Source organism: Notothenia coriiceps, unplaced genomic scaffold (genome assembly GCF_000735185.1).
Source record: "Notothenia coriiceps isolate Sejong01 unplaced genomic scaffold, NC01 NC01_scaffold00026431, whole genome shotgun sequence".
Taxonomy (NCBI): domain Eukaryota; kingdom Metazoa; phylum Chordata; class Actinopteri; order Perciformes; family Nototheniidae; genus Notothenia; species Notothenia coriiceps.
This window is the reverse complement of record NW_011359132.1, coordinates 31,525-52,596: the sequence shown is the minus strand read 5'-3', so window position 1 is coordinate 52,596 and position 21,072 is coordinate 31,525. Positions and strand designations below refer to the sequence as shown.

The window sequence follows — 21,072 nt, the reverse complement described above, 5'->3', positions numbered from 1 at the left end:
TTGCTTTCATTTCAAGTATATGATATAGAATCATTATTTGCAGCACACACATTAAAGTTATTTAGGTTAATGTGGCTGTGATCGTTTATCAGTGGTGATAGATTTTAGTTTCTGTACTTTATTATGGTAAGAGAAGCATGACAAGCATTTAGAGTCGTGTGGCACCTTGTAAAAATAGATAGGCATAAAGGCTATGGATATAAATATATGAATAAATTATAGGAATGAGACTAGAGTGTTGTGTGGAAAATTACTGCACATTTGTAACATATGTCCCATGGTATCACACACGTTTTTTCTTCTTATTAAGTTGTAATTGTTCTCTGTACTTTCCAATAGCTCCTTGAATTACTCAATGTTTCCAAAAAAGGGGAACTCATAGTGCTTTATAAATCTGTGTGCTTTTAACTGGCTTATATTTGGTCACTGAAACTTGATCCAAAGCTTTGTCACGAACAAACATAGCAACCTGTACAATCTTTGCAGTAGTTTATTAAACAACACAATTGTTTTTAGATGCTACCAAAATAAATTATATAAATATTTATGTACTGTACAACACATGTAGGTCAATCTAAATGACGGTATAACAAAGGACATTGACACTGATAGTAACTATCATAAAACCTAACTTTTGTATTTACAATACAAATATAGCACAAAGGAAGAGACTGAAAGACAAACAAGTAACTACATATTCACCCTTTGATCTACATGTTATCATGCTTCATTGAAAAAGTCTAAAAGTGAATTTAAGTCATAATTATCAAGTATCTCCAGCAATGAGGACACCTTGGTTTTCACATTCTGGCCTTTAAACTTGAATTTGTCGATGAAGAGGTCTGTGATCATTCCTACAGGAAAGAAAAAAGAAATATTAGTTTATAATATTATTTATATTTCATAATAAGAGTGTTTTTTTTAAATTTATTCTACTAATTCATCCAAAAAGAAAAAATATAATTCATACACACAAAGATAAACTAAATGAGTAGAAGCGGGAGGGCTGAAGCATAGCTTATTGGAAGTAGCCCTCTCGTGAATCATCCTAATATCACATTGGCATTATTGCCTCAGAAACGTATAGAAATGAAGGAGTACAAAGAAATAAAGAAAAATAAATGCATATATATATATATATATATATATATATGAAAACTAGATATAGGGTCATTTTATGCACATGTCAATAGCAGTTGACTATCATTTTTGAAAAGGAAAATACTATTTATAAAAATATATGTACTTGGCAAACAAATAATAATAATATATGCATATACACATTGTGAACACTTATTTTCAAGTGACTTTTTTTACATTCATATGTTCACACATACACAGAATATACATAAGCACCATATGTTCAGGTGTATAAGTACACACATACTCATATACACCAATACAAATATTACAAGGCAATTTCCAGGGCTGAAATAATAATTCAACCGCATAACGATGAAAATAAATAAGTAATGTAAACAATATTAAATAAATAAACAAACTGAGAAGTTATTATTTCTAAACAAATTAATTGATTCTGGGAATACCCAATATTTGTTAGCTGGAGAAATCTGCAAATATACATTTTTTGAATTTAGTGTGAGTGAAATGTAATGAATAAGCTGCACCGTAAAGCCTCTCAAGATGCGCTGGCTGCTTCTTGTACTCCACAAGTAGATTATTGGACTCATCCAGGATGTTACGGTACTCTGGGATGAGGAAGTCAGCGGTTCCCTCATGGACCTGAAGCTCCTGCCAATCAGAGACATCAGAGAGAAAGTGAAGTGGAGGTTAGTAATTGTTGTTGTACAGCCCACAGAGAATGGGTGAGTACTTTTAACCAAAGATGGGCTTGTGGGGATACACAGGAACATATTGAAACAGACGTCAGCTTCAGAATGGATTTTTCCTGAAAGATGTCACTTTGAACCAATACATACTTTTAGTGCATCGATAAGCTGAACTTTTCTAGCCAACATCAACTGGTACTCCAGCTTTGGATGTATCATCTTCAGGGTGTGGCTCACAGAGTCATCATTGATATCTGAAAGATTAACAAACAAACATTTAGTTTTACAGGATTTATTTTGGCATAGATATTTCCCTGGAACTTTATGAACAATTACACATACCGTATGACACGTTCAGATTGATTTTCCTCTTGGTGGCTTCTTTGGAGAGAACATCACTCAGTATGGAGATGGTAGAGATGTTGTCTGACTTGAAGTGACCCTCCCCTTTGCTAGGAGTAAGAATACAATTAAAACATTTAATTCCAAGTACAATCAGAAACAAAACCTATACAATTTAGTAGGAAAAGGTTAAATGATGCTCAGCAGCGCAAGTTCTTTCAGGAAGACTGGTTCCCACGCTCTCATTCACAATTCTCTCTCACCATGCCCGGCGCCGTGGGAGGGCCAGGACATTCCTGCCCTCCTCCAATAAACACGTTTTTATTATTTATAAAAAAATATATATATATATATTTTATTTTGTAATTATAAATAAACTGTGAACTTTTATGCTACGATGTATTTGATATCAGATAGTAACAAAAAAAAATCGCAGGCTATGTCAAATAAATGCAGGTGTCTGTTGTGATTTGTGATTCGTCCACAGTTAGACCAATCACAGCGTCACACTCTATTCTTGATTTGTTTATTGTCGGATTTGTTTATTGGTGCATTCTGTACGACTCCCATTTCTGTTTGAATTACAACATGGACATCAGAAATTGGCCCTTAAAAGTCCAAGCGATTTATCTAAAATATAGGGCGATTGAACGAGAACTGCAGGCCGAATGGTGCTGGCTGGCGACCCCCTGCACCTGCCGTTGGGCGCAGCACGCCTTAATGTCACAAGCCCTTGACCTCGGAAAGCCCGCGGGGCTGAGTTACGAGCCCAAGGGCCTTGAATCATGTCCTTCCTCCTCGCTCGCTCCGTGCTCCTCCTCCTCCCTCCTCCCCACTACAGACGCTAAGCCTTGCAGCACACTCAAACAGGTAGTGGCCTAATTATCGTGGGCAGCAACACGCTCAGCAGAACCCAAGCAGCCCCAGTGATCATGGGGTTAAGTAAACGCCAACCAGGTGAAAACTGGATTGTTATCCAGGGAGATTGTTTTCAGAAAAGAAGCTGCACTTTTGACGCTGGCATGGTAGCAACAACAGACCATGACTTGAATATTGGTTACCAGAACAGGGAGCGCAGCTGGTGTTGCCGGCCTGTGAGTGTACATGTTTGAGATAGTGAAGTATGGCGTCCTGTCATCTGGTAGTGCGGGGTGTCTGCGTACTGGGTTCGAAGACATGGCTTGTGTTGGCGACGTGGGAAAGGCTACGGCATTAGCATGAGTGCTGATAAAGGACGCACTAAGAACAATGCCGCATCAAAAGAACACATTTCATGTGAGGAGTTTGTGGAGAGAGCAGAAGAGACAGATCGCGAGAAAACTAAAGTTAAGTGGAGAATTAGTAGGCTGGTTGTTGTTGCAAGTTTGGACAGTTCGGTCGCCGAGTATGGAACAGGGTCCGAGTGCGCCCTCCCTTTTATGAATTTGTTCTGGCGTCCGTGGGTCTGTCTCCTCTCCTGTCCAACTCACTCGCCCCTTTTTCTCAATGAAGGCAAAGACTGCTGATAAGACTGTACCCACCTAAAACCAATCGGTCTGTGCCGTCTATCCCACAGCCACCTTTCCCCACAGCCAAATCACAGCCCCCACCCGGGCCCAAAGTTTTAAATCTGCTTCTGTTCTCTCCCCTGCCAGCCATCGCTCAGAGAGAATTGATGAAACCCGCTCCTTCCACTCCAGCTTCAATTTCAGCATCCAAGGCAGGCTAGCCCAGAAGAACTCTCATCACTCCGGATTTGTATTTCCCTTTAGTACTCACCACCACCAGTGTCTAGACCCCGGGGAGTTTCTCTTTCTAATCGGCTTCTCCTCCCCCTTAATTCATCACAGTATGATGGGGTCTATTCTCCAAAACGCTATTGTGCATACGGCAATAAAGATGTTATCAACTACGAACTAAGTCTCTCCTGATTGAAATACAAACATAAACAAAACATTTCTAGGGGGACTAGACAAGAAATGGTACAACCCCCTTGTCAGTGATTTCATAATGTCTTCAATTGTATATGCAATCCTGGGAGAGCCTTTCTACTGTGTACTTGTATTTACCAATAAGTTGCTTCAAGCTGTGTCCCAAGGAAAGTGTTGTGGAAATAGAAAGCGATGCTCTCTCCGGCCGGTGTTTTCTCAGGCACCTCCGGCAAACAGAAGACCACCCAGGAGTGGATCTCAGCGAAACTGAACTGTCCCACCAGACTGAGCCTGTTCATCGGCCTGTAAGACGGACACAACAAATAGGATTTGGATAGGATTTCATGGCTTCAATTAAAATCCAGATAAAAATCTAAGGTTTGATCAAGTTCGGATTTTTGTTTTACCTTTCTTGGTCTATGCTGTGTGTGCGCTGGTGCAGGGACAGAGGCTTGATCTGGTACTGGCGGACCTGGCATGTCTTTGGTTGCAGCCTCGGGGTTATGTACGCCTGCAGGGTGCCATACTGCCCCTCAATGGACCTCACCTAGAACAGTCATTGTAGATTAAACGTTATTTTTCTGTGCTGCATCCTCAAACAGTTCTGGGTCAAATTGATTAATGAAATGAGTACTTAATGCGACTCATAATTACAGAAAGAAAGGCTCACTATAGGCGCTTTCACACCGGAGTACTTTTCCTCGTACTTTTCCCGTTTAGTTCCGATAGTTCCTGGGATTTTGCGTTCACACCAAAAAGAGAACTTAGTTTATGAGAACTTTTACCCCCTTTTTAGTCCCTGCTAGAGAGCAGGTACTTTCCTGGGGGAAAAAAGGTTCCAATTTCTGATTGGCTGGGCGGATTGCAAACCACGCCCCGTAAAACTCTGAAAAGTTTTGTGAAGCCGCCATTTTATTTGTTCGCATTAGCATTATTAGCATTAGCATTAGCCCAGCGCACCAATGCAGAGAGACTAACTTATGGCAACACAAAAGAAAACATAGGAGCGGTGGAGATGAGGAGGTGTCGGCGTTCTGGCGATTTACTCGGAAGGCTTCAGTAGAAGCTGCTGGGAGTCCCAGCAGCTTCTACTGAAGCCNTTCCGTGTGCCGTTTGGCGAGTCTCAGGAAGGACGTTCAGTAGAAGACTGCTGGGAGGTCCCACGCAGCTCTTACCTGTAAGCCAGTCCCCAACCTCCGGGGACTTCCGGCCGGGGACTTCGGGTGGCAGTATACGCCTTGAAGTGGTTTGCGGCCTGCCAGTAAACCCAAAGTAGAAGAAGAAGAAGTGACGTCAGCAGCTTCATTTGCCTAATCCACCCTCAGGGACTAATTCCGGTGTGAACGCGATCGGCTCTTTAGTTCCATGGGGGTACTAAGTGCTGAGAACTAAGTGCTGGGAACTAAGTGCTGGGAACTAAGTGCTGGGAACTAAGTACGGCAAAGTACTTGGTGTGAAAGCGGCTTTTGCTATTGTATAGACGTACTGTAGGTTTAACAATCTGCTCAGCTTTAATGCAGGTCTTACCTTGAGCTCTAGCCTGGTAGTGTTAGCCTGACATCTGTACGTGGCCAGGAGAAAGTTCCCATTAGGCTGCTGCAGACACAATAGAACAAGTCAGATTTCTGGGAGCAGCATTTCTTTTAAAGTATGTCTGTGTACAAAGACATAGCATCTCACCTCTGAGTCACATTCACTGAAACTGACAACTGCCGAGTTCTTGTCCACATCCAGCAGGTCTATAGGGACGTCGCTCTGCACAGAATATTCATGGTTAAGTTACATTTGGTATGTTTATGTGTGCAACAGGGGATCGAGAGCAGGATTTATAACGAGGACAGTCTCTAGGCACCAGAGGTCGCAACCCTCAGGGACTTTTTTTAATGAGCACACCTGGAGCAGCAGGTTGTCGATGGCGGTCTGCACCTCCAGCATGAGAGTGTAGCTGGCGTCGTCCTGGCAGAGGGTGAACTTGTCGTTGATGCTGAAGACGGGCACAGCAGAGACGGCGGTGCTGGACTGAGACGTCTGCTGGTACTGCTCCCGGCCCTGCAGGACTTTCACCTGCAGCTGCTCCAGCTCAGACCTGCAACAGAACAATATGAGCAGTCTTACTCAAACTATTATACAGTAAGTCAAACACTTAAAGTGGAGTACCGACACGGAGGTATAGCAATGATCTGCTGTGGATGAGGGCAAACGCAAACTTATTCTAGCCACCTAAAAGAATAAATACTGGTTTAAGTGTACACTATATTTAAAATATTTGGTCACTGTAGTTTCCTTCAGACGCCAATTTGGTAGCCACTCTAATGTTGTGCTGAAAGGGGAAATGACTGTTTTTGAGGAGAAGTCCAGAGGCCTTGAAGAGAGCCTTGGTAACCGCGTCATCTACCCGTCTGTTTTACGTTAAGGTAAACATACATGTTGTTGCTGCCCCTCCACAGCAAACAACCACACCTCAAAACATGCGTTAAAAAAGACACGAGAACAGACTTGGTACCTGAGTGCTTCTACTTTGGACTGGACCTCCTTGCTCATTCTTATCTCGTCTCCAGGGCCGGCCTCAGCCTTCTGCGGCTCAGTTGTTAAACCAGTCACCCAACCTGAAAGAGAGTGGAATAGGCTGCATGTCAGATCTCCTTTAACTACTTTACAATAATGGTTGGGTTTTAAGAAGCTCACACTACAAGTCAGACAGTTTTACCGTTAGCACAAGCAGGACAAAAACACATATTCTTCTTAGAGAAGCCTTTTACTAGGTGCTGTTTATAATCTATTTCTTTTTGTAATCTTACCTGTGTAAGTGGTGGTCAGGATCTCATCATAAGTCTCTTTCCCTACGCAGCCCCCCTGGATGGAGGTGATGCTCTCGGACAACACCTGAAGGCGGGAAAGACAGGAAACTTTGCCCATCATCGATCAGAATAAATCATGCAATACAAAAATTATAATTGTAGGGGCATCTAAGAAAAGCCAAGCAAGGTATCAATGCAGGGGCAAAACAACATAACACTATTGTTTCCTTGTAGTTGTAAGAAGGAACATTGACATGAGTAAACCCGGGTACATGGAAACAAATCCACTGATAGACATACAGGATTTGTAATTTTATAAACTGATAAAAGATGAACTCACATGCTCGAAGCGTAACGTGGGCTCACTGGCGCTGTCGAACCCATAGACCTCCACTGTGCCATCATCCCTGCCCACCAGAAGGTCATTCACTCCGTCGTCCACAATGTCGTAAGTGTCAATGCAAAGAATTCCTAATGGAGACAAAAGAGTGTAAAACTACGAAGTTGGGGCAATCTAACATATTAGTGATTTGTTGAAGGGTGTGATCCTGTGAACTACCCACCTCCTTTCTTTTTGTCGTTGTCTATCTCCCATTTGGTCGACGCTGAGCTCTCACCAATGTGCACCAATCCTATTTTACCATCTGTAGTTCCATAGAGGATTTCCTCCCCTGTAGAGAAATCATTAAAGTAACGTTAGATCATTCCTGATCCGATTCTTTGTATTGACTTGCTCTAGCACACGGAGAGGTCCACTTGCCTCCGTCTTTATTGTAAAGTTCCAAGAGAGATGGAGGGCCAGGGACTTCAATGTCATAGGCAAGCTCTGATCCCTACAGGAAACAAATACAAATAAATTGAGTCTGTTAGTTTGAGGTGAAACTAACGGTATTAAAATCAAAACAGTCAATCAATTACTTCTTACTTGCTACCCCTTTCCCTCAACCCCACTAAGGGAGTGGATGCTCGTAGACACGTTGGTTTTGCTTCTATAGGCTTAGACTGTCGGGGGACACCTTACTTCTTCCTTCTGTCTGTTTGTACCTGTGTACTCTCATGTTCCCAATAACCCAGCTTCCCCCACATTTATTTTTGGTGTCTATCTACGCCGGGATCCTGAGTCGAGGCTGATCCTGTTGCTGTGGTCCTGTGTCCTGGATCCTGAGCACTGGATCCTCTATCCTGAGTCCTGGACTTCGAGTCCTGGCTGAACCTGTCTCTGCGGTCCTGCCTGACTCTCATCATACTACTTCCCTGATGGCTCCCACAGGATTGTTGACATCCTCGAGGATTCATCTTATTATTATAGACACATGCATTTCCAAACATTTGGTCTACCTATGTTGTAAATGTATTATCTTTTGATTTACACACGGCATCTATTGCATGTCTGTCCGTCCTGGGAGAGGGATCCCTCCTCTGTTGCTCTCCCTGAGGTTTCTCCCATGTTCCCCTTTAAACTGTGGGGTTTTCTTGGTAAGTTTTTCCTTGTACGATGTGAGGGTCTAAGGACAGAGGGTGTCGTGTTGTCATACTGATATTCTGTACAAACTGTGAAGTCCACTGAGACAAATGTAACATTTCTGATATTGGGCTATATAAATAAACATTGATCGACTGAATCTAATCTTATTTTACCCGCAAGACTCTGAGAACCCGATCTTGGCAGGCCAGGATCGGGACAAAGCGAGTCAGGTTTTCTGAGGATAGACATGTGATGTCATTGATTTTGTCTCCAGAGAGGTAGTAGTCTTGGTCCTTGCAGTCACAGTAGTGGTTGTAGATGTAACTCGCACACACAAAAAGATCAGCGCCGGAGACATGCCTGAAGAAGAGATAACCATCACGGCTTAAAAATGGTGTAAATCACACAGTTCTGAATTTGTCGAGCCAGCAGTGCAAGTTAATGAAAAAAGAGTAAAAGAAGTGGCTCCTACATGGCGTTAATGCTCTCAGTGAGGTTGGCTTCAAAGGTGAGGAACTGTTTGCCTTTCTTGGTGAATCCTCGGACCTGAGAACCAGAACAGACAAAGATCTTCTCCTGTGGAGTTCCCGCAGCTCCTCCAAGATCCAACCTGGTTATTTTCTGGCCTGGCAGTGTTTTGAACACAGGCTGAAACAGAGTCAGATTCCTTTCCATTAGAGACTGAAATTCAACACGTTAGAATCCAACTGACTAAAAGAAAAATCGTACAATGGACACTCACCACTGCTTCTCCCTTCTTCATCCCAAAACAGGTTAGGACACCATCATGATCAGCAACAGCAACCTGATACAAAGGGACAACAACCAAGAATCAGGCTGTAGTTTAAATCAAATAGCATGTATAAATATCACTTCTGCTTCTGATAACGTGTCCTTTTACAACCTCTGACCTTCATGCTCTCTCTAAGCTTATTGTAATACCTTAGCCAGGGACTATATATATCATGTTTACGTATACATCTGGACCCTTCCTTCTTTCAAATATACTAAATTAAACTGTTTAATCCAAACACAATACACAGCTACAAGTTGTTTATCTTGGTATAATGTTGCATATGCATTGTTTTGATATATTATTACCTTTTGGGTCGCCTTTTTTCCCACTGCTGGAAGCAGCCTCATAGTTTTCTGGGATGTCACACCAACCTGTGAGGAAATAGCAATCAACAAAAGTAAAAACAAAAGTAGTTTACTTGAGGCAGAAACCCTGAATAGACAGTACATCTACTAACATTGTAACAGATGAATAAGCAACCAACTTAGTAACTAAGTACATTTACTTAAGTACTGTGCTTAAGTATCATTTTGAGGGACTTGTACTTTACCTTAGTATTTCATTTTTTTAAAATTCTGTGTACTTCTACCCCACAACAGTTCAGAGGTCAATATTATACTTTAACTTCAATACATTTGTGTAGCACCTTTAATTATTTATATGTATTCAATACTTGAATAAAGTCACACCTGGATTAAGTCCACAAGATACCCTGCAGCATAGAAAATTAGCTGCACCTTTACAACATGTGATAAACACATTAGTTCTTCAATAATTATAATCAAAACATAATACATATAATTCTGTAATGGATCAATCTGCATAATGACTACTTTTTCTTTTGGTACTTTAAGTATTTTGATGCCAATACGTTTTTACTTTTACTTGAGTAACATTTTGACTGCAGGACCTCTGGTATTCCTAGACTCTGGTAGTTGTAGTTTACTGAAGTACAACATTTGAGTACATCTTCAATCTCTGAACAAAACCAATCCATTGTCTTTGTACTTTGTGTTACCTGAATATAATCCACTCGATTAAGGTGGATCTCCATCTTCTTTCTCCACTGTGTGTTATCTTAGTGGCGAAAAAAAGTGTTGCAATTCTTCCAGGTAGGTTTTCCAGTACCACAGGAACCCCCTAAAGCTATTTAAAACGGCTCGATAACATTTCCATCGGAATTACGGGTGGTGGGTTTTGGTGAAGTGAGATTATCCAAAGAGATTAGCTCGACGTGCTATTGTTAGCTAGCAAGCTAATTGGCTAACACGATGTATTAACACATAAACTCTCTATTGTGCTAAACTGATTTAATCTTTCATTAAATCTAACGAGCCACGGCAACCTATTTGAGGTAGGCTGTGGTCTTTAAATGCTGTTAAAACGCATTTAAACCTATTTTAATGCGTATATTAGCTCAAGTTAGGCAGAAACGTTCAGGACCAGATAAACGAAGCGCCCGTTGTCAATAGCAACGCTGCAGTTGTAAGAACCTGTGATACCATTGGATGGGATGGAACAGAGATCCATCCTGTGTCCTGATTGGTGGATAAAATGTGATACCATTGGATGAGAAGACATTTAAGGTGTGTTCTGATTGGTGGACACGCAAAGAAACTCTGTAGGCTGCAAATCACTTGTTGATGTCATTGAAAAATGCGTTCATTCAACTATGCATTTATTAAAATCAACCTTTATTATTATTATAATTATGTTCAGTCACATGTGGTATTTACCTGCACTACCTTACATTATATTGAGGTGTTTCCACATGTTTGTCCTTCTCATTGACATGTATACATAAAAGGGTCAGTAGTAACATTTATCATTCACTTTTTTTTTAAAGAACTCATGTTAAACTACCAAATATCCATATTAGGATAGACATTTTCTTATTTAAAACAGCCTAGGCAAAGGTCTGCACTCTTTGACCACCTTTTACATTTTAATTTGTGTCAATAACTAGGACAAGATTAAGAACAAATATATCAGATCAAATGTATAACCTCAAACCACATTGCTGTTCTTTAATATTTTATTGGTTTAATTAAGAGATCATTTTATTCTTGTCATAAAAACGTGGTTTGTCTGTAGGCAAATGAACACATTTAACATGGCAGACAAAGAAATCAGAGCATGCGTTAAGCAAAAAAAAAATACAAACTACATAGCAACAAATAAATGAAGCAATATGAAACGAGATATCGGACTGAGAAACAAAGTGAGAATGCATTCAAAACATGACAGGCATCGTGCTAATCCTTTCATCTATCAAGCCTACCGCAAAATGCTTGGTACCTTAACATATTCTATAAAATACAGCAGATATCTTGTTTTCTCAAATCAACATCATACCTACATAGACTTTCAAGTTGTTAAAAACAGTTAGTTGATGGCATTGATAGGATACACTTAAAGTTAGGCATTTAGTCAAATCAGAGCCTTGGATGCTTTGCACATACAAAAATAAATTGGAACGTGTAGAAGCTGCACACAAACTCCATTCAACCAAGCACATCATGATCATTAAAAAAATTATTAATAATGTATAAGCTTATTTTAATTTAAGTTACTAATCTCAGAATGTTAATGTTTCATCATATAATAAGCGATTTTCATGAATAAATAAGGACATAAAAAGGAAACAAAGATAACAGCCGGTACATCACGTTACAGCTGATGACAACTGAGCTGCATCCAGTGAATGTAACATAGTGAGGGTGTCCACCGCCTGAATGAGGTCACATTAAGAAGATGGGGAAAGGAACATCACCATGAGACTTCAGTGCATGACTGGCTGCTCTTCAACTGTACTCCAACATACAGAGAAGTTGGAGCAAAGAGTGTAAAGTTGACATTCAAAAAACAGTTCCTTCTGTTGATGGCAACATCTGTCCTCATCAAAGTTTAAGTCACATCTTAAAATGGTGGAAAAACTAAACATAAAGAAAACAAAACTTCTATGGAGCGTGATCAGACCCCCGTGGGGGCGAGGCGGCTGATGAATGCGATGCTGCTGAGGCACGCCTTCCTGAAGAAGGCGGGGCAGGCGGGCTTCATGATGAAATGCTCCATGAGGATCCGCAGCTCCGTGAACAAGGTGCTGGGGAGGACACGGATGGGTTAGATACTCAAATCAGGAAGTCCTTCAAAGATTTTACATTTCTGAATCCAACACCTGTAAAGAACATTTGATGTCCTTTCCTACATTTCTACATTAGTCAGGGTTCATACACTTTTTCACCAATGACTTCTCCCTGACCTTTACCTAACTTTCCATGACCAAAAAAGAATTCTCTCAGCGGTACCACTGAAAATGGTTTATTTTAACATGGAAAATAAGGTCTGCATATGAAACATGTTGTGCCGATCTAAAACAAATAAAATCAAATAGGCTTACTAGCTTCTACACGCTAAAGCAACTAAAATCTCTCACCAGCAAAATACCTCGTCAGTTAAAAGCCATTTTACGTTTCATTACTATACGATACAGTATTTATTATCATTATAGTATTACTATTTCAGCAATTCGATAAAATATAAATTATATTTGAGGCAACATTTTCATGACTTTTCCAAAACTTTGGGAACATTTTTGTTTTCCATAACTTTTCCAGGGCCTGGAATTAGCATTTTGAATTTCCATGACTTTTCCAAGTTTTTAATGACCGTAAAAACCCAGATTAGTTTTATTTTTCTCGAATGTCAACGCCTTCGTTAATACCCTTGCTTATGATTGATCTCAGTCCTTGCCTACAGTGCATTTCTGTAAGCTAAATAGCATGCCAATCAATCCTTTGGAGCAGACTCCCCTTCCAGTTGCTCCAGAGAGATTCAGAACTACAACCACCCGCTTATTGCAATGTTACAGATGTTGAATTATTGATTGTTCAGTTAAATATAGAATATTCATTGCCAGGCCTTTTCCACACACACAACACATGTAGCAGAGCCAGACTTATAGCCCGACTAGATTTAAAGTTATACATAATGACCTCTAAGAGATAAAGAATCTATTTGTGAGACAGTTTCTGAATTGGCTCAAAAGGCAATTTCAATAGTAGTATTTCTCATAACATGTTGGTCAACAGAAACATCTATACCGTACTAACGATGCGCAAATCTTGGCCAATAGTATCAGTCCAGCTCCGTTTTTGGTTCCAAAGGATGCAAATGGTCTTTCCATCGCTCCAAACATGCCATATCTTCTGATTTAATTGAATGTTGTTTTGTAAAGAAATATACTTTAAAATAAATGTTTAATGTCAAAAGCAGCAAAACACTGCGAGAACTGGACTGAAAAGATTCTGCAATAATGACCAGATTGTTTTATGTCCTCATTTTCATAAAGGCCTGAGCTTTGTTACAACATTATTTATCATCTTACCGGCAGTATGGGTTTCTTCTGGATGTGTAGCGGAGGGTGAGGAATCGGTAGTAAATAAAAGGCAGCAGCAAGCTCCCCTGGCCACTGTTTCAAAGACAAAGTGGAAACTGAGATTAAAATGCAATTCAATAAACAATAACATCAATTAGGGATGCTCCGATCGATATCGGCCGATACTCACTCTCTGCCGATCGATCGGGGCTCTCTAAAAATGCCGATCGCATGACGTAAAATACTTTACACTTTTCTCTGCGCAAAACAAGCTCGCCAAAATGGCTTCACCGGTCTGGCAATATTTTAAGGTGTCCGCAAAAGACAGTAAAATAGCGGTATGCAACGTGTGTGAAGCAGAAATCCTGCAGCTCCGCCCGCTGTGACGGACCGGTGAGCAAAACACACTAAGAGTTAGACCTAACACACTTCGCTATTTGATCAACCTCTGGAACAAGCTACACTAGTTATACATATATTTATTCTTCACTGTCGGGTCACTCATTACTGGATCAGTGAGCTGCATGAGACGATACTGACAGGCTGTCAGGAGAGAGAGAGAGAGCGAGAGAGCGAGAGAGNTACAACGGAGCTGATCCAGATTTGCGTCCGATATGACGTAATATCTGAAATGTGGACCCACGGCCCTATCAGAAACGTTGCTATCAGAAACAATGCCCGACTGTTTTGGACGTAATATGGTCGGTGTTTACATTAGCATCGCTAACACTCAGAGCTAACCTGTACTGGAGAGCATGTGTGTGAAGAAGCAGGAAATAAAAAGGAACTCACCTTGTGGTATAACCGGCAAGAGAGAAAGCCTTTGAGCTCCATACTGTTTCAGAAACACTCCTTGATAATCCATGATATGGCGTTTCATCACGGCAGTATTTAGTTTAGACAGTAGCTGCCGGGTCCCGCATGAGCTCAGACCCCTCCTTTTCTATTTTTTATCAATGTATTATTTTTTTAAAGCTTTATACCCCAAATCAGCACTTTTGAAACAGGAAGTGAAATAGAGGGATATGAGGCATGGCTAGAATGGGTGATCTGTTTGGTATTTTAAGGAAAACACTTCATAGACATGTTTTTTATATATTTTTATATATCTGAGACCTATGCTATTACCTAAAAATAGCATGGGGTGACCTTTAAGTATAGAGTCAACCAAACTTTCCTGAGACGTATTTTTGTTGGACTCAAGCTTATTGCTACTTTTGGATATATTGATTTTTGGATTAGACGGAACTACATCTGTGTTTCAGTTGGCGGTAAAGCGGAGCTGAGGCCCTACTGGCAGAAGTACATGTCCAAGGCGCTGCTGCTGGTGTTCGTGGTCGACTCCTCCAACCCAGAGCTCTTCCCCGTCGCTAAGAAGCATCTCCATGAGCTGCTGACCTCTGACCCCCGGCCCCTCCTGCCTCTAATGGTACTGGCCAACAAGCAGGTGAGCGTGACAGAACAAACACTCCACACCGTTTCAACAAATCTGTTTATCTGTTTCCCCTGAATAACCTGTCCCTATCATCTGTGTCCACTTGAATTGTCTTCTGCATGATGGTATGTTTGTGTTTTTATCATGTTCTGTTGCCTCTTAGAATATTTAACAAATTGTACGGTGTCATGAAAGGCCCCTTAAATAAAATGTATTATTAATTTTATTATTAAAAGCCTGCAAACCTCTCGACATCAAAGACATTTGAACAGTAAAATACATGTAAAACATATAAATAGAGACTTTGTGTTCACATGGGATGCAATATAATATTAATTGATTCATACTTTTTGTGGTTTGATCTTAACAATTGTGAGAAATAATGAAAAATGTCCATCAAGTGACAGCAATGATTTTCATTTGGAACCAGACCAGAAGCTTTTGGCAGTACTCTTTTTTTTTTCATAATTGCTTATACAATTACAAAGTATTAATTAAAAGAGTTGTCATGTGAATGGTGACAAAGAATCAAGGTAAAAGTACACTTTGTTTGATTTAAAAGTTCAGTTTATTTTGCATTTTTCCACAATCCGCTGCATAATGTTTTCTTTCTTTGACTCGTATAAGGAAATGCTGTTTTGTTCGTACACAATTATATATAACAATATATCATTTAGTATACAAAAATCTACCCTTTGTAGAAAAAATATAATAAATATATCAATAATTTCCTCCTTATAATTCTTCGGCATTAATAGAAAATCGTAGTAATTTTGCCTTTCGATTACACATAAGCTGAATGTTTAATTATGGTTGGTAGGAAAACACAGACAAAAATGATCCAAGTGGGAAAGTTGAAAAAAAGCAAAGCAGGCATTACCGAAATATTAAAACAGGTAGGAAATCCCCCGTGCTTCAGGAGGTGGCTATCCGAAATGATTCCCTCTGCTAGGATGGAGCAAACTCGCTCTAACAGACTGATTCACAGGATTGCTTCATTAAGGTGTGGAAGCCGTTTATGACATTGCTCGAGGATAATTCATAATTTAATTAAAGAGCTCTGCTGCTGCTTGTATTTTACTCACTCTGTAAAGACTGCGTAATTCTTAATTTTGTCTGATGTTTTATAGATAGATAGATAGATAGATGGATAGATAGATAGATAGATGGATGGATGGATAGATAGATATGTACTTTATTGATCGCAATTTGGGAAATGTTTGCGTTGCAGCAGCATAAAAAACACAAGGCAATGTACATAAGAGTAGGGATGCTCCGATCACCAATTTTGGGGCCGATCTACCGGAATCAGTATCGGCCGATCCGATCGAGTGGGCGGGGCCTATGGGGATCTTCCATTTAAAGTAATGTTTAAAACTCAGTTAATGGGGCTCATTCACTGACGCTTCCACAAACAACAACCAACATAATTATTACATTCAAATGAAGTACATTATTCAAGTTTACATTAACTTTGGATAATTTTTTTTTGGATCATAACAGAAATGAGCTGAAGCGCTCTCTTTTTCTCTCTCTCTCTCTCTCTCTCGCTCTCTTTCTCTTCAATTCAATTCAAAGGGGCTTTATTGGCATGAAAGTTAAATTAAACAATGTTGCCAAAGCATCANGCCACCCCAGCTGCCACCTTTGTTTTGAAATAAAAGTTGTGGCTCATCGGACATTTATGAGAGAAAATCTCTAATGTCGTGCTGCATTCACTTGCACTCGGACATTAGAGATTTTCTCTCATAAATGTCCGATGAGCCACAACTTTTATTTCAAAACAAAGGTGGCAGCTGGGGTGGCAAGGCTATCACCCCGGTAGATCCGCAACTGCTTGACCGGTACTTGCTTTTGATCAAAGTCAATGCGGAAAACCTGCACTCACACAGGTAGGCGGAGGTGAAGGGAATGAGCACTTATACAGCCTTTTTGGCGAGGTGGGGGAACTCGGTCTCCACAGACAGCCAAGGAACGTTTTCTGCCAGACGCTGTCTCCTCTCTCACTTTAGGTAACTTCACTAAAAATCGGTCCATGTTGCCGCTCGCATAAAGTTAGCTGAAGTTAACTAGCGGAAATTCTCGTTATTTTTTTCCTCACGCTGCGCCTCCCCTGAAGCTCTCTGGCGCCCCCCACCACTGATCTAAATCATGGGACTAATAAGAAACTCTAAATGCACCCTTGTTAAAAACAGATGAATGGAGAATCTCAACATTATACCCAGCACTATCCAGCTGTCTTTTCCCCATGTTTGAAGGGTAAAGGATACTTGTGATGGGGTGGGAGTTGACCAGGATGAGTGAGTAGAGCAGGTAATGACAGCTGTCCTCCTGAAGAGCCTGGGCCAGGAAGGCTCTGCTCAGCTGAAAGCGTGGAAGCCTTTGATGTAAGCGTAGGGCACTGGTGAGGGCGTTCGCTAACAAAGCTCGCTGATAGAAGTTAGCTGCTGCATAGGGTCTGAAACAAACAATCAGTCACAACAAGTCTGACACAAATTCAGGCTGGGAGAAAGGAGAATAGGTGAAAGCAGTGTGTTGATGATGTGCTCGGTCACTGAATGTACTCACCCTAAAATCGGTAGAATAAACATTACGGAGCAGTAGACAGTGAAGAGCCGTGAAAGCCACATTGCAGTTTCTAGCTTGTTACTCATTAAAAATTGCTGTGGAAGAGAGAAAAGATACATTTAGGATTAACGCTGAATGAATAACCTGCTCCATCACTTATGATATAAGATCATGGGTAGATGGTGTACAGTGTTACATGTGCTTGAAGCAAAGTACTGGGATATCCAGGTGACAGGAAGGTTTTCTGTTGCCTCACGTTTACTGAAAAGAGTTTTACTGAAAGGCTCAGACCTCCCCTCATGCTCCCTCATTGGTCAGCAAAGCCAAGCTCAACTCAAAAACAACTTAGTTCAATATCGCAGCTAATTGTCCTGCCTTCTGATCACATGTCAGGAGAAAAGAGGCAACTTTGCAGTTTCATTTCATAAAATAAATCACGTTAAAGACGTTTCTGTTGAATTTCTTACAATTTATAATTGAAGAAAAGCCCTAAACAATTAACTAATTATGATTACTGAAATGGTTGAGGATTTCATCGTTGCAGCGCTAGAAATATTTCAGCAACATTCATTTCTGTGCAAAAATGATGCAGTGCTAATACCTATTATTTTTTCATTTTCATTGTGTAAGTCATTAACACAAATAATCTATTATTAAAAAACTATGAATGCTTAATTTACATTATTAACAATGTAATAAAGCTGTAAGGGTTACTGACAGTTTGGGTGACTCTGTAAAGTGGTTAGGGGCTAGTTAGTAGGCTCAGTAGTATCTTTGTACGTGGAATCAGAACACCTTACAAAGGGACTAATAGTTGAAGGGTTAGATCAAACAGACAAACTTACCACAGGCCCTAGCTGTGGAGGAGGAGGAGGAGGACTTTGTTCGTTGGTGTCAGCCATCTTTGGGATTGTGGGTTGCTCTGTTGGGAAAAAAGTAACACCATGAAGCAATACTGACTGCCAGCAGGGGTCACGTAACTTACTGCTTATAATCCCCTCCCAGAACTGCTATTAACAATGAGTCTTTTTTGACAAGTCAGCCTATTAATTCTGCAGGAAATGAACACAAAAAGATATTCCAAAACTATGCACTTCTCTTTGTTTCAGGGGTATCATTTACTTTTGACTTCACATCATTGATCTGACAGCTATAGTTACCAAGTACATCCTAAATTGCGATTTGTATAGACAATCATGCAACATACCACTCACAGGGAATCCTTTCACTTTTTAACTCTAAATAGCTATATTCCTGATTATAATTACCCTACATACTTTTATATTACATTAAGTATTATGTTCAATGCATGGTTTTACTGTGTGGTATTGACCTATTGTTAATTGCAGGACTTTTACTGGAAAATCAGTATTTTTTTGGTGTGGTATTGAATACTTCCTCCCCCACTGTGTTTTTTTAGCTAAGCAAAATGAAAGACACCATGTCCCTCACGGTGAAATCATTCATCTGTGTGGGACCAACAGTCACAGGAAAACCCGCACTCAAAAATAACTACTATTATCTATGTCAATATAGGCTAAAACTGAAATGAAAGACTTAACGCTAGCTAGGTTAGCCCACCTAGCCTTCTCTAGTTTGGATAAGTAATGACTACATTATTATATGAAGCACCGAAACAAATGTAAATTATTGTAACAGTTGCTTATGCTGCTGATGAAAATGAATAAGCCCAAACAAATTGGTGTAAACATACAATAAAGACTATTTTCGGTGGTTTATCAATGCTAATGCTAATGTTAGCGGCAGGTGGCTCTAGAATATTCGCTGTGTGTTACCATCGTTACTAGCATATAAGCTAACCCTCCACTAGTTACATCGATAGCCCTTAATACGATGGTCAACGTAGGCAGTTTAAATGAGCTAGTAGAGAAGGAATACAACTCTTTGATAATATATATATGCCAGTTATAAAGTGGACAGCTTACCAGTGATTCAGAGTAGAACCGTTACGTTGCGTGCTAGCTTGAAATTGACAGGCTGCTAGTCACTGAGGTAAATGATCAGCTGACCTTCTGAAGCGAAGAGGAAACGTGATTCTCGCGATATTTTAGAAGGAGCGTTCCGGATCACCGACACCGACAACACTCCCCTCTAGTGGTAACACTGTGAACTGCTCTTCTTTCTGCTCTTAGTTCTGACAGCATTGGACAATCATGTGCCAATACAATGTTCTACATATTTAAAAAAATGAACTGTTAAACCATTATGTCTTATAAGTGTGACATAACTAACCATTTGCTGTACCTAAAAAAGACACATATTACAGTTTAATATCCATAATTTGCTATAAGACTGTTTTGTTGTTTGGGTGTTTCCAAATGGAATACATTGTTTTCAATTTTAATGTTTTGTCTGTAAAGAAAGAGAGTTTCAAACCAGTGGCCCAGTTTATGCATTCGCAGATTAGTGTCTGATAGATTACTATGTATTTCTAACATATACTCAGATTACATCTCTATGTGCTCATCATTTTAGGAAAAAATAGCCTAGCAACATTCAATTACTGTATAGAAAAACCACAAACGTACCTATTTATAGACATTTTCCCACATGTTTGAAAGTGTTTGAGCAGCAAGTGAAGCAATGATTTTTGTTTATCTCCCTTCTTTTGAAATGATAACGTCACAATTTTGCAATATAATTTGAGTATCAGTTAGAAATCCTACTAAAATCACGATCAGACACTAATTAAAAAATTGGACACATGTACATAACTATATGACAGATAACTATACGTGTCTTTTTAAAGAAAACACTCCTGATCAGATGACATAAAGTTTAATCAACTTTATCACAGATTTACATTGTATGTTGAGCATCATGGATCACAGCTCAGGGGAAAACCTGTAAGTGCGCATGTGTAGTGGTCAACGCCCTCATGTTTAGAGCACATACTGTTTATGTAACCTACTTTCTGGATTAAAAAAAATGCTCTTTTCTGAATTTCAGGAGACACTTAACATAACAAATGTGTCGAATACTTATTTATTAAAAATGATTTACTGGTCAATGTGAATGTTATGTTGCGTGTTGTCCACCAGAGGGCGGACTCGACCAGCCTATGGTTTGTCTGCTGATTTCTTATAGCCTGTGTTGGATGATTATTTTAGCTTTAAGAGCACCTTATTTGGTCGCAACATGTTTTAAAATCTTACATCTGACTGCTGCCGCAGCGCATATACCCGCAGATTATTGGCACCAGTGTCGCAGGATGATGTGTTTGCTGTAGATGCCATTTGAAAATATAGGCAGTGTAAGCACTGTAGAATCTAATTATTTCTTTGCAAAACCTAATTAGGCATTAAAAAAGGTTAACGCCAGCGCCTGAAACGTTTTTGTTTAATAATCCCATTACTGACGGCTCATCATGTATAAAATGGTGCAGGAGGACACTAAGTTTCCACTTGTTAAAGGGAATCTCTGAGAAATAGTCGCAGACTTTTTGACACTATCTGCGATTGGGAATTAGGGCTTGTAATTAAACTGCGGAGCCTCAGCAGAGCACAGAGTAAGTAAGGCTGCAGCGCCCTGCCTTGCATGCATTTTCTATGTTTAATTGATCTGCCTAC

The 21,072-nt window shown here is 40.0% G+C and overlaps 2 protein-coding genes across 2 annotated transcripts; both read right to left on the bottom strand.

The window, feature by feature from the left end:
* Window positions 1-472: 472 nt before the first annotated feature.
* Window positions 473-10,556, bottom strand: bbs7 (Bardet-Biedl syndrome 7). The gene is made up of 19 exons (XM_010784773.1): window positions 10,120-10,556; window positions 9,407-9,472; window positions 9,048-9,110; window positions 8,778-8,953; window positions 8,479-8,665; window positions 7,601-7,673; window positions 7,404-7,511; window positions 7,181-7,311; window positions 6,841-6,925; window positions 6,546-6,648; window positions 5,936-6,128; window positions 5,723-5,797; window positions 5,570-5,638; window positions 4,450-4,589; window positions 4,181-4,345; window positions 2,133-2,242; window positions 1,941-2,044; window positions 1,629-1,752; window positions 473-854 (listed from the first exon to the last, which is right to left on the bottom strand). Exons 1-19 carry the CDS (start codon window positions 10,153-10,155, stop codon window positions 721-723), a joined length of 2,142 nt encoding a protein of 713 aa, XP_010783075.1. The 5' UTR covers window positions 10,156-10,556; the 3' UTR covers window positions 473-720.
* Window positions 10,557-10,778: 222 nt separating this feature from the next.
* tmem33 (transmembrane protein 33) lies at window positions 10,779-19,512 on the bottom strand. The gene is made up of 6 exons (XM_010784778.1): window positions 19,429-19,512; window positions 18,328-18,404; window positions 17,483-17,577; window positions 17,136-17,372; window positions 13,489-13,572; window positions 10,779-12,204 (listed from the first exon to the last, which is right to left on the bottom strand). Exons 2-6 carry the CDS (start codon window positions 18,382-18,384, stop codon window positions 12,075-12,077), a joined length of 603 nt encoding a protein of 200 aa, XP_010783080.1. The 5' UTR covers window positions 18,385-18,404; window positions 19,429-19,512; the 3' UTR covers window positions 10,779-12,074.
* Between the last annotated feature and the right edge of the window lie 1,560 nt (window positions 19,513-21,072).

Coding starts and splice junctions, on each gene's coding strand:
- bbs7 (XM_010784773.1), bottom strand. CDS start 10,155: ATGGAGATCCACCTTAATCGAGTGGATTATATTCAG. Junction 8,666..8,777: donor ACTGAGAGCATTAACGCCAT/GTAGGAGCCACT, acceptor TCTCTTCTTCAG/GCATGTCTCCGGCGCTGATC. Junction 2,045..2,132: donor CAATCTGAACGTGTCATACG/GTATGTGTAATT, acceptor TTAATCTTTCAG/ATATCAATGATGACTCTGTG.
- tmem33 (XM_010784778.1), bottom strand. CDS start 18,384: ATGGCTGACACCAACGAACAAAGTCCTCCTCCTCCTCCTCCACAGCTA. Junction 17,373..17,482: donor TTTATTCTACCGATTTTAGG/GTGAGTACATTC, acceptor TGTTTGTTTCAG/ACCCTATGCAGCAGCTAACT. Junction 12,205..13,488: donor AGAAGAAACCCATACTGCCG/GTAAGATGATAA, acceptor TGTCCTCCCCAG/CACCTTGTTCACGGAGCTGC.